This window comes from Myxocyprinus asiaticus, chromosome 7 (genome assembly GCF_019703515.2).
Source record: "Myxocyprinus asiaticus isolate MX2 ecotype Aquarium Trade chromosome 7, UBuf_Myxa_2, whole genome shotgun sequence".
Lineage (NCBI taxonomy): Eukaryota > Metazoa > Chordata > Actinopteri > Cypriniformes > Catostomidae > Myxocyprinus > Myxocyprinus asiaticus.
The window spans coordinates 10,455,103-10,468,749 of NC_059350.1; the positions used below are offsets into that span (position 1 = coordinate 10,455,103).

Sequence of the window (13,647 nt, forward strand, 5' to 3'; positions counted from 1 at the left end):
ACACGCAAAATAACACATTAAAAAATAGACGTAATTAATCATGCCCTGGACACAACACTCTGAAAAAAACTTTAATAGGGGAGGGTGCGTCTTCACGCTACTTTTGAACTTTTGACACCTTGTCCGAAAAACACAGTTTATGACGTGAAACTGAAAACCAGTGAGACACTACAACTAGGGTGAGACACTTCATATAGACCAAGAGTTACAAACTAGAGCAGATTGAATACAGAAATGCATTATGTGCAAACGACACCCAAGTCCACATTAGACAGATTGAAAAACTCAAATGGATGACTGTGCCCTTTAGGCCAATGATCAGCTTATGTTAAATCACATGAAAATTGAATATTGACTTCTAAAGCCACTTTTTGAAATGTCTATTCAATGATTTACTCATCTACCACAATAATGTAATGCCTTTGAATTCTTTATTTCAGGTCTTTTCTCAGCAAATGTTGATATGTGATTAATTAATCATAATTGATGTTAAAATTGATTGATCGCCCTGAAACTTTTTAGAATTTCATTTCAATTTATCACCCTTTAAACACATTAAGGCCTACTCTGAGTTTAAATGCATCCAAATAGCCTAACACTCGTGTGTTAAAGTAAAATGTTCCTTGCAACCATTGTGTATTTTTTATTTTTTCAATTACATAAAATTCATTGTTTATATTCACTATTAAATGACTGGCCCTCAGCTCGGTAACACTGGAAATGTTTTTGCATTCTTTATGATGCTTATAGATTTGAGAGAGTCAAGCAGTTGATTTAATGAGCAATTCAGAGATGATTCTTGGTGAAAGATTTTTCTTGTGTAAATCCATTAGAACAGATATTGGTCAATAAATAATAAGTAATGTTGTAGCCCATGAAATAGATTTAGGTAAATGTGTCTATAAAATATATAATAAAAAAATAAATAAAGTACAGAACACAATTAATTGGAGTTCATATTACCCAATTTTTAAACTTGACTTGTAAGTTAAATTTACCATTAAAGCATATGCAAAGAAATATTAGGTGGTCTTTATCTAATATACATAACATGCTAAAATTGGGTAAACTTGGGTACTCAATAAAACAGAGTAAACTTTACTTAATAAAAGGACACAAGGCCTGAGTTGGCGAGGCGGGATGCTGAGATTGAAGAACTGAGGAGGGAGCTACATGTCAGCCAGGAGGCATATGCTGGCACAAAGGTAGCCCTGGCAGATTTAAAAGCGGCACACAAGGAACTTGTCCAGGCCCACGCAGCTCTTCTGATGCAGCTGAGAGAGGCACAGATGACAACAGATCTTTTGAAGAATCTACTCGACTCTTTACACATCCCAATGTCACAGACTGTGAGACTGGGGTCACTGTTACCCTAAGTGGGGATGAAGACAAGAACCCTGAAAACAAGAACCAAACACTGCCTTCTGTCATTTCCATGGGTCCAGCTCTGGCAACATCAATTGGAAGTTGCCAGCCCGATCTGGAGTTCTCTTCTCCCTCAGCAGAGCAGTTGGAGTTCCTAAAGCTGCTGAGTCGGGGGCGGCCAGATCGTTATGGTTGCTTGCTGTTCCATGCCATTTTACCCGGGGAGCCGAATACAGAGTGGGCATCGACCACCAACTGGAATGGTTCATGGGGCAAATTTGCATTGCCCATAAACCTAAGACGCTTCATCACAATGACCAGTGCCCAGAGGTTCCCCCAGATGACCATCAGTGACCGAAAATGGATAAGGGACAGTGTCAATGAATTCTTGTGCTCCCCAAGGAGCGCTGTTGGCAGCCGTTTGAATCATAGAATAGTATTCAGCAAGTACATTTTTTTCCATTTAATGTTCCCATTTCCCTTGTCCTTGACTCAAATACTAAAGCCAATTTTTGTTTTTGTCTTTGTTTTACCAATATCCAAGGTATAGAAAGCTAAGATGTAAAAGCTTTTGAAAGCTACTTAGAATTACGCAAACTGTTAATAATACAGTGATATATAAACACGTTAAGCATTCAAAATTCAAGTATATTTTCTCAATGTATAAAGTGTACAGTATATAGCTTTGACAAATGAGCCTAGAAACTCAATGGAGCTGAAGTCTTATGTCCCAAACTGCCCCATTCATGTTTGCCTCTACCCTGTAAATGTCACCCTTCTGCCTTTAGTGAGACTCGAGGATCTGCCTCTATTATAATTATTTTGCCTTAATTCTCCATTTTGACACTATATGTCCTTTGAATGCATATTTTAGATTGCATATATTAGTGTTAAGTGAAACATGATATATTGAATGATAAAAGATACTTCTCTCTAAAGAAACGTTAAGTAAACATGAAAATCCATCAATATCTAAATGTGCACAGTTTTTGACTAAAAGCACAAAATGGATGTTGTTTACTGAAGCCTGGTCTTGACCAATAAATGGGTGCTTACACAACTGAATGGGTATGTGGCTCATTATTACTTTCTAAACGTCAGAAACTGTTGATTTCATTTTGATTTCATGTTTGATGTGTACTCCTTACACAAAGTAAGAAAATACCACTAACACTTAAAACAGTGGTCAAACATTGAAACTGTTTGAGTCTCATACCTTTCTATGATAAATACTTTTATAAGATTAAATAAGAATGTTATGGTAATGGCGTCCAGTGAATTTAAACCAAGTTTATAGCCGGTTAAACACCAGAATCCTAACTTTGAACGATGCCACAAAAAACAAAAAAAGTATTTTCATCAATTTCATAAATGTATTTAAGTAGGGATATTTTCATTTTGTTGTTCAGGACAGCGATTTGTTTAACCAATTATGGTTCCTATTTATTGAAAAAGCCTGGCATTATCTAGCAGTTATATAATTCAAGGTTTTACTATGCCAATGGTGAATTTATGTGCTATAATTTTAATGCAACAGTTAATTAATTGCATTGATCTCCATTTACAAATCGAAATATTACTTTTAATGTGAATGGTATTAGTACTAGCCTACCTCACAACATGCTTGGTTCTAACTTAATGAAGGTGCAAAAAACAAAAACATCATTTTGTGCCCGCTGGCAGTGATTTCGCAAATGAGTCTCTTGTGACCGGTGTGTGCCAGCTTACCGTGGCAGTAAAGGCCACTCTGGTTGACTACCTGCTGTACAAGTGCCCTGCTCATAATCAAGTGCATCATACCGAAATTGGATCGTACCAGACACTTGACCTTAAAAAACTGAATGAAACTTCTGATTTATTTTTTAGGCTAAGGTTGCACGGCTAGCCAAAAAGTTTGGTGCTGCTAATCAGGCCTCGGAGAACTCAAAGAGAGCTCAACAGGTAAGAGTGTGAACCAATTCTGAAAATTTGGGAATAAAGATGGAAACCGGTCATTGGAATGGTCCTTAACCATGCATACAGTCAAATCTTTCAGTTTTTGATTGCAGACAAAATGTGTTTTTAATTTTAAATGTAAAGTTGGTTCACTTCTAAGATAAATTTGGTTTTTCTCACCTTTTTATCAGGCTCAGTCTGCCACTGCTGCTCAGGCCACCAATGCAACCAACATGACCCAGGCTTCACAGCAACGGTAAACAACAAAGGCTACCATTTTAATTAGCTATCAATGAATACTCTTGCCTCTATATTTGAATTGGCAACCCGCATCTACTTTTAATGTGAGGCACCTCTCTGCAAATTTATAAAGTGAGAGTAAATATTTGAAATGGTTTAAATATTATTTGCGCTAATTTTATTTTTATTATTTATATGAAATATTGTGAAATACTCTTTAATTTATAATGTCTAATTTGTCACACCATTCTGTTATTATCATTTCTAATGCTCCCCCACCATTCCTGTTCTTTCATAGCACTGTTAAAACTACAATGGATCCCAAACTGTCTAGTCAACCCACAGGTTCTGCTAATTCCACTGGTGAGCTTTCAAAAAGTGGTTGATAAATCTCATTGTTGATTCTAGTACTTATTCAGCTTAAAGCATTTGTGAGTTAATGGAGTAAAGTAATTTTTATTTTTATTTCCCCAGCAATCCCAGCCCAGCCTAAACCTCTGTCCACTCCGACTACACCAACCTCCTCTGCACTAGCTTCCCCCGCCCCTATTTTACAGATCATCTCCACAACAACAAGCTCTACTCCCTCATCCACTTCTCTGCCTGGCCAGTCTCAGACAGGCACTCTACTGATAAAGACTGGTCCCAATACAGGGGTCATGACTAGTACCCCAGTAACATCAGGGGGCCAGTCAGTGTCTATTCAGCCTCTTTTAATTCAGCTGCCTTTAGCAATGGCAAATGGGCAAAATGGGGCATTAGTCAATGCTGCTGGTGGTGTTGGTTTAATACCAGTGTCGTCCTTATCTACGGTTAGTAGCATCAATAAGGCAAAGACGACTACACCTGCTACCACTTTCATTATTCAAAAACCAGCAGGCACTCTTACTCCGTCTTCCTCTACACTGGTGACATCGTCAGGACCAGCAATGTCATTAGCAAGAGCAGTGTATCCAGGTGGCACAGGTACTGTTAGTTCACCCAGTACAGGGATATCTGTGACAACAGCCCGAACACCTATACAGTGTGCTGCTGTTGTGGGAGTGTCTACAGCCGCATCTTCTCCAGGAACCACAGGGCCTGCAGCAACGGGATCAGCAGCAGCTGCAGCAGGTCCACCGTCAGCCTCTGCACTGGCCTCAAAGACAGGTATGACAGTATGACTTTACCTAAATGCAAAATCAAATTTAGATTTAGTGAAAAGTGCAAGATTTAATTTCATGATGTAGTATTTTGTCGGTTCTCCTGTTCAAAGGATACATGAAAATAAATACACAAATTGTAATACCTTGTGTAGCATATTTTAATTCTCACATTGTTTTTATTTGAGGTTACATTTCATAATACATTTTATTTTATATTTTTATTATGTATTTAATAAAGTGTTTCTTTAAATTATTTGTGTAGAAATATATAAACATGTGTAATTATGATTTTCTCACAATTCTATTTTTTAACGTTACATTTCTAAATATAATTGTTTTAATAATTTACATATTTTAAGTATTTCTTAAAATAATTTGTATTTTTTATGTATATTTATAAACTGTTATCCAATTATAATTTATTTACTTCATTTTTTTAAATAGATAATCAGGCTTCAACAAGCAAAACACCTCAGGTAAGCGTATCTTGTTGTAAACAATGAGAAGTTAAATTGCTATATTATTACATTGTAAATACCTCAAATTCGATGTATTTTTGTATTTTTTATGAAAGCAGTTTATACAAAATTTTTCATTTAATCAACACATTGTCTCTCTATACAGCCTGGGCGTCCCAAAGGTTCTGTGATAGATCTAACTGAAGATGATGATGATGTTCAAGGTACAACACCACTGATTTTCATCCTTCAGTCTTCCTCTGCTTGAGCCAACATTGTGGTCAATCCAATTCTAGTTTCTCTGAATAAACCGACTTTAAATTTACCTCCAAAATGAACTTGCCTTCCTGGATAGGATTGTCTCAATCTTGTCCTGAGCTTTTCCCTTTCTTTGTCACTATTGATGTCCGTGGTTTGTTTCCTCATACCTTCTCTCTTTGTGGGTGCTGTGCAGTGACAGGAGTCCAGAAGGCCACTGTTTCCCCTCTCGGTACCCAGCGTGCACCAGGGCCACCTCCTTTAGTCAGCTCCACCCCTAATGCTGGTGAGTGACCCACTCAAGTAGTCTTTTTCTTATTTTCTTGTGTTTTCCTTTTTTGTTTATTTTTGTTCTTCCCTCTCTCTCCTCTCATTTTGTTACTTTGCTATATACCAATATTTTTTGTTTTATTTTTATCTGTTGCTGCTTAAAGGAATAGTGCACCCGCAAAAAATTGTCTCATCATTTTCTTGCCCTTACGCCACCTCAAATTTGTACGACTTTTCTTTCTTCTGTGTAACATAAATAAAGATATAACGGGTGCTGATCACGAAAAAAAAAACATTCTTGTATTACTCACCACTTTCTTGATCTGCACAAAAGAGGTCTTGTTTTAAAGCTTAGACTCTTATTTTTACAATGAATATTGCTGATCTGACCAATTCTCAAATACTGTTTTTAAATTTGCTGATAAATTAGAACTGTTCCATTAATATAAAATATAAAAAAAAAAAAAAAAAAAAAAAAAAAAATTGCGATCACAACAATCATATTTAGAACCAGTAAAAAAGATCAAATAGATCACACAGCCATATGTTATATATCTTTGGAAAGGTCTTGATTAGTAGAATACAACAAGCAAATTTGTTTCACTCAGAGACCAAACTACAACAAGTATTAACTTGTGAAATCCACATGTATGGGGGCGGGGGGGAAACGTAATTTCCATCACATTGTGGTTTATTACTTCTTGAAAAATAAACATGATGTAGAAAATGGCATATCACAACTTACAGTAGGCAATCCTGAATCAAACAAGCCAACGTTCAATGTAATATGATAAGTAGATGCTGAAATATTTCTCAAAGAGTGTCATCATGACAGCTATGGTGGCTATTGCTAATGGTGTCTCTATAACGACAGTTTTTCTGGGATCGATTCACTGAAACACGATCCTTCACATCTTAGATGCGTAAGATCATCCTCACTGGCTGACTAAAGAGTGTTAGATTCCATATTTGGAAACATCTACGTGTCCCACGTGGGTCAGTACACCCAGAGCGCACAAACATAGACTGCGCACAAGAGGGCGCTCAGTGCACATTCTTTGGAGTGATGGAATAAGGTGCCAAAGTGAGCTGAATTCTATCTTTAGGGACTTATATTTTTTTCAGATTTTTACATTCATAGTTTTCAGTTATAATGTGCAGTAAAAAAACATGAATTATTGGTTGGAGAGATCTTTGGATACTTTGATAAATAAAAGGACACAATAGCCTGCACGGTTCCATATGCTATACCTTTGGACTGTCCTATCAACAATTTTTTTTCCCTGGTAAATTTGACATGTTAGAGAACAACACCAAAATTAATTAAATGATCTTCTGTGCTTACTGTCTAAAAGGTATCATGTCAAACATGAATAATAACTGAAAAGTTTATTTCTAGTGCTCAATTTTTGTGTTTTGTCTCTAAGAGTCTCCAAGTGAGATCCTAATATATTTTCTACACATTTTGAAAGATTTTCTATACACCGATACCATGCAGTTGACCCTTTTTGATATATTTTTGGAGTTCTAAGATCTTACTTTTGGGAATGCTATTTAAGCATGGATTATCCTTTTTGGTTTAACTATTTTTTGTTGATATAATAATACACATTCAGAGCTGTACATTGAGATCTCATTAATTTCCCCTCTTGTTTCCATGTACAGGAGTTCGAACAGCACAACGCTCCTCTGTGGTGAGTGTTTTGCCATAAAAAAAAATATTACAGAGACTAGTCAAATGCCTGAACTTGACTGCTCTCTCTATGGTTTATTTTTAAAGTTAAAAGTTAAATATGGACTGTGTGCTGGTGCCATAATTCCTATTTTCTCCCTTTTTTTAGACAATACTTAAGGCATTAATTGATGTTTACTGGTGTATTATTCCTACATTCCACTTATATATTAGCCCTTAAATATGTCAGGCTATTATACTCTTTAAACTGAGATGATCCCAAGTGGCTCTTATAATAATCTTTCTTTCCTCTTTGTTCTTTCTCAGGACTCTCCCTCGCTATCCCGTCCAAATTCTTCTTCCACCTCTCTTCCTCCATTACCGCTAGCACCATCGCCACCTGCACGTCTCCCACCAGAGGCCTCCCACACCTCCCCTCCACAGCAGCCTCAACTCAAACTGGCCCGTGTTCAGAGCCAAAATGGAATTGTCCTCTCTTGGTGTGTTGCGGAAACGGACCGCAACTGTGCTGCTGTAGATACCTATCACCTGTACGCCTACCACCAGGACCACCAGGGGACAGTAGCAAGCACCGGTGCCACGTCACTGTGGAAGAAGATTGGGGAAGTGAAAGCACTACCATTACCCATGGCGTGCACTTTGACCCAGTTTGTGTCAGGGTCAACATATTATTTTGCAGTGAGGGCAAAAGATGTATACGGCCGCTTCGGGCCGTTCTGTGAACCACAGTGCACTGATGTCATTAATCCAGCATCATCCTAAACTAATTCCAAATGATGGTGGAATGGTAGAAGAGGCTGTGGCATCCTGTCAGAAAGGAAGTCTGACAGAAGATATGTAATTGTTACAAAATTGTTAACTATGCGCAGACCACTGGTTTAGTTTGTCCCTTCGTGTTGTTAGGAATTGTAGGGAATTCAAATAGGTTGTCTAATGCAAATGGAAATACAAATACTCAACAATGCAGACAGACACACATACACTATTTGTTTCAACTTTATTTTACAGTGAGGAGAGAGCTCAAACTTCAATTGTGCTTGAAATTGTATTTTCCTTGTACATAGTTAAGTATTGAACTGAACGCTCAGTTTTGTATTTCTTTTCTTTCTTTTTTTAAAGGTGACGTTTTTTGTTTTTTTTTAAATAAAACAATATTCAATACATTGCACAGGTAGGTTCCGGTCAATAGCAACAGGACGAGCAAGCAAAGGTGTTAATGGTTTTGTAATTTTTTGTCTGGTACCCAGACACTCCAAAAATGACACTCAATAAAAGTATTGATATATTTAAAAAGGTCTTTTTTTTTTTTTTTTTTATTTGACAGAACTACAGTGTGAATTCTTAAATGAAACATTTGAGCCTCTGTTATTACTGTTAATGTTTGTATGTGCAACTGTACGTACAGATTCAGGTCAGTTTAATCTCAGATGCCACATGGATACACGTTTTGTCTAAGTACGTACATTTTTGCCTATAATGTATGCCTTTATTATGTACATCCTTACCCTTACAAATAAAAATCTGTTAAGCCATAGACTATGATCAGATTTATCACTGCCTGATAAATCTAAATTGTGTTTAATTGTACAATTTCAGTCTAATGACTCAAGGATGTTAATGACCTCAGCCAGTCACAGGATTCCACCTCTTAGGTTTTCAGAAGCTGAATTTTATTAGTTAATCAGATCTTAAAGAAACTAAAAGAGAATTTCATAAAGCCTCCAATTTGACAGGTTACCTCGATATTTTGCATTTGGAATCTTCAAATTTAGTTAAGATCAGTAGGGGCTCCTGACCCCCAGATATAGATGGGGCAAATCCTTGCTATGAGCGGTATAGGTTATGCATCACTGCATTGAAGTTTTACATTATTCAACTTGTTAAACATACAAACACCTACAGAACATGTGGTGTCCTTGCATAATTTGCCTCAAAGTAGCACTTTAATGTTGATGTGGATGAGAGCTGTAAACAGAAAAATCAATGCTTTTTCATTTGAAAACATATTAGTGTGGACTGATTAGTGTGAATGTTTACTTAGAATGTTGCATTATACAATGCTGACCTGTTGTAAATTAAAATCTAAATGAAATGTTGTATTAGAATGTTACGCGTTGTAGAAGAACCATCTGTCCATTCGCAATCTATCACACTGCTGGTGCGTAATAAGACTACGTGTTACCTAGCGTTTGACACTACGTTTAGCGGCAGTGGCTGTCAGTTAGGACTTGTTGCATTTCCATATTTGACCACAGATTTCAAGTGGAAAATGGAGGGGGTGCTGTTGGGTGCTGTTGAAAATGGAGGGGGTGCTGTTGGGTTCTGGTGGTCAGAAGATTTATCTGCCCCACATGCTAGTACAAAGTGTAACGGATGTTTCGGCAACTATTATGACTAATAATTAAAAACAAAAGTATAATAAGCCTGCTTTAAATAAGTGTTAGCATTTCAACATGTTTACAGGTTAATAAATGACATTATTGACAGTTTATAGCATGGATCTACATATATAGCAGGAACTAAAAACAGTTCAAGGAACGAAAATGAAAACCAAAAAATAATGTGTTTTTTTTTTTTTTTTTTTTGCAGAACGTAACCAAAAACGGGAACAAAATCCCTTTCAGTTGTTCCGGAATGAAAATGTTTTTAAACGCTGGTTACCGGTTAATTTCATTCTGATCATTCTTTTCAAGAAACCACAGAATAAGGGGTTTATCACAGTAGATTTTTGGAATGACACTGTGACGAGGAGGAAGGCATGGCCATGAGGGTGCACGCCTGATGCTGAGTTGCCCCAATCAGTGGGAGAGAGAGATAAGGAGCAGCCGGGATGCCAGAGAGAGAGAGGCACGCAGCAGTGTTTGTGTGTGCGCGCGTTTATGTTTTGGTTATGCTGAAAAGCGCTTTTATGCTGTGTTTTGTTGAATTAAGTCTGGTTGGATTTTGCCTCACCCTTCTGAGATCATCAACCCGTGCATCTTATCACATGGCTTGTTGAGCGCGTTACCGCGGAGACATAGTGCATGTGGAGGTTTCACGCTGTTCTCCGTGGCATCCATGCAGAACTCACCATGTGCACCACCGAGAGTGAACCACATTTATAGCGACCATGTGGAGGTTACCCCATGTGACTCTACCCTCCCTAGCAACTGGGCCAATTTGGTTGCTTAGGAGACCTGGCTGGAGTCCCTTAGCATGCCCTGGATTCGAACTCGCGACTCCAGGGGTGGTAGTCAGCATCTTTACTCGCTGAGCTACCCAGGCCCCCATGTTTTTTTTTTGTTTTTTTTTTTTGTTTTGTTTTTGATGAAACATAAAAAGCAAACCTATATACACCGAATCAACTTTTAACCCCCATTATTCCCTTTCCCCCTCCCAATCCCCAACCCCCACCCTGACCCTCAACAAATATCCCTGTGTTTGAGAATACACACAATTATAATTTATATAAAAAATAATATATATATATATATATATATATATATATATATATATATATATATATATATATATATATATATATATATATATATAATCACACATATTTAAAACTACACATCTCTCTCTCTCACTTCACCTCCCCAAAAGCCTTCCAAAAATGCCAAATAGCTGCCCCATTTTTAATTAAATAAATCCAAGTTTCCCTGCCTTCTATATGACATTTCTTCAAATGCCGCCACCCTGCCCATCGCTGGATGGCACTCCAGCCAACTTCCATCCCCTAAGGATGACCTGCCTGCCGATTATAACACTGGCAAGGACCCAATTTGTTATGTATTTATCACCTATATTAATGACCACCCCATCACCTAAATAAGAGTCTAGGGCAAAAGGAAATTTGAGTGTCCAATACGTCACACGTAAAACTCGGAACCCTCAACCAAAAATCTTGGATTTAATACACCACCAAAAAACATGGGTTGTGTCCCCATCTTCTGATTGGCATCGTCAGAAGGTGGGTGTGTCTTTAAGACCAAGCCTATACAATCTAGAGGGGGTCCAATAAAATCGATGTAAAATCTTAAATTGCATAAGGCGCACCCTTGCATCTCTAGATGTAGACTTGACGTTTTTTAGAATCCTAGCCCACACTCCCTCCTCCAATACCAAGTTTAAATCTTTCTCCCATAATCTCTTGAGAGAAGTTAAAACTCTGTCCCCCAGACTCTGAATTAGCAGGGAGTAATACACTGATGCCTCATGACCTTTTCCAAAAGCAGTAATCACAACTCCCAGAGTATCTGGCGCTTTAGGGGGTGTATGCTACTCCCAAAAATAGTACAAAGCAGGTGGTGCAGCTGTAAATACCTAAAGAATTGAGACCTGGGAATCCCAAAATGTTGAACCATATTTCAAAAGGATTTCAATACTCCACTATCATATAGGTCCCCGAGCGTATTAACCTCCCTCACAATCCACTCTGTCCAGCAGAAAGGGGACTTATTAATACATAACTTTGGGTTCAGCCATATGCTTGAAGCAACATTTAAACAAATGTCAGAATTAAACACTCTGGACACTTTTGTCCATACCGCGTGCAAATGTGAGATAACAGGGTGTAACTTAACTTCTCCAATTAATTTGATAGAAAGGCTTTGCAATGGCAAAATAGGGGCAAGAACTTCCTGTTCAATACAAAACCAGGGAGGGGCTCTCTCAAGTGGAAGCGACCAATAAGCCAAATGTCTGAGACCGAATGCATAATTATAAAACAAAATCTTGGGTAGGCCTAGCCCACCATTGTCAATCGGCCTATGCAACTTACTGAAATTTAATCTGGGACGTTTACCATTCCATATGAAGGACTTCGCTATGCTATCAAATTGCTTGAAATAAGAGAGGGGGACATCTATAGGGAGAGATTGTAGCAGGTAGTTGAATTTTGGAATACAGTTCATTTTAATAACATTAACCTTCCCAATCATAGATAAATGTAATGAAGCCCACCTGCCCACATTGCTCAAAAAACCTTTTTATTAAACAGTCAAAATTAACCCTAACTAAATCACACAAATTTGATGGGAATAAAATACCCAAATACTTAATGCCCTGTTTGGGCCACTGGAAGGTGCCCAGCTGAAAAGCTGTTACCAGGCAGTATGCTGTCAGAGCCAAAGCTTCGGATTAACTCTGTATCCTGAGAATTTAGAAAAGGAATGAATAATTCTGTGGAGGCAAGGCATAGATCTAGTAGGGTCGAAGACGAATAATAAAATGTCGTCTGCGTAAAGCAAAAGCTTATGCACCACCCCTGGAAAATCATCCTCCTTTCTTATCACGGCTGCTAACGGTTCCAGGGCAAGACAGAACAATAATGGGGAAAGAGGGCAACCCTGCTGGGTGCCCCTATCCAGAGTAAAATAATCTGAAGTTAATCCATTTGTTTGTACCGCCACTAACGGGTGTCTATAAAGTAACTTAATCCATCCAATAAAAGTATTCCCGAACCCGTACATTTCCAAAATCTTAAAAAGATAATCCCATTCTACCATATCAAATGCGTTTTCGGCATCAAGTGAGATGGCAGCGACTGGAGTCTGATCATTCGCCACTGACCACATGATATTGATGAAACGCCTAATGTTATCAGAAGAGCTACGGCCCTGAATAAACCCCACCTGATCAATATGCATAAGAGATGTCATAACTTTACTTATTCGGTTAGCCAAAATTTTTGACAATATTTTAACATCTAGCTGGATCAGGGAAATTGGACAGTAACTATTACACTCGCTTGGATCTTTGTAACAACCACACCGTCTTTTTCCAGAGCAGCCTGTATTTCTCCTGAGGTTACCTGTGGGATTTTCTTTGCATCCCGAACAATTCTTCTGGCAGTTGTGGCTGAAAACTTTCTTGGTCTACCTGACCTTGGCTTGGTATCAAGAGATCCCTGAATTTTCCACTTCTTAATAAGTGATTGAACAGTACTGACTGGCATTTTCAAGGCTTTGGATATATTTTTATATCCTTTTCCATCTTTATAAAGTTCCATTACCTTGTTACGCAAGTCTTTTGACAGTTCTTTTCTGCTCCCCATGGCTCAGTATCTAGCCTACTCAGTGCATCCACGTGAGAGCTAACAAACTCATTTATTATTTATACACAGCCACTAATTGCAATTTAAAAAGCCACAGGCGTGGGAAATTAACGTTTAATTACCATTTAAACCTGTGTGTGTCACCTTGAGTGTCTGTAACAAGGCCAAACATTCAAGGGTATGTAAACTTTTGATCAGAAACATTTGGGTAATTTCTGTTCCCATTATGATTTAAAAAGGAGC

General features: G+C 37.8%; 1 protein-coding gene across 6 annotated transcripts in view; it reads left to right on the forward strand.

Annotated features, from left to right (window-relative positions):
* atf7ip (activating transcription factor 7 interacting protein) overlaps positions 1 to 8,906 on the forward strand; it is a 63,778-nt gene extending 54,872 nt beyond the window's left edge. For all 6 annotated transcript variants that reach the window (XM_051702430.1, XM_051702432.1, XM_051702428.1 and 3 more), the window contains 9 exons: positions 3,232 to 3,306; positions 3,492 to 3,556; positions 3,839 to 3,903; positions 4,015 to 4,689; positions 5,130 to 5,161; positions 5,310 to 5,367; positions 5,598 to 5,687; positions 7,337 to 7,365; positions 7,671 to 8,906. In XM_051702430.1, the coding sequence (XP_051558390.1) occupies positions 3,232 to 3,306; positions 3,492 to 3,556; positions 3,839 to 3,903; positions 4,015 to 4,689; positions 5,130 to 5,161; positions 5,310 to 5,367; positions 5,598 to 5,687; positions 7,337 to 7,365; positions 7,671 to 8,126 (1,545 nt within the window). In that variant the 3' untranslated portion in view covers positions 8,127 to 8,906. The remainder of the gene's footprint in view (positions 1 to 3,231; positions 3,307 to 3,491; positions 3,557 to 3,838; positions 3,904 to 4,014; positions 4,690 to 5,129; positions 5,162 to 5,309; positions 5,368 to 5,597; positions 5,688 to 7,336; positions 7,366 to 7,670) is intronic.
* Positions 8,907 to 13,647: the final 4,741 nt, after the last annotated feature.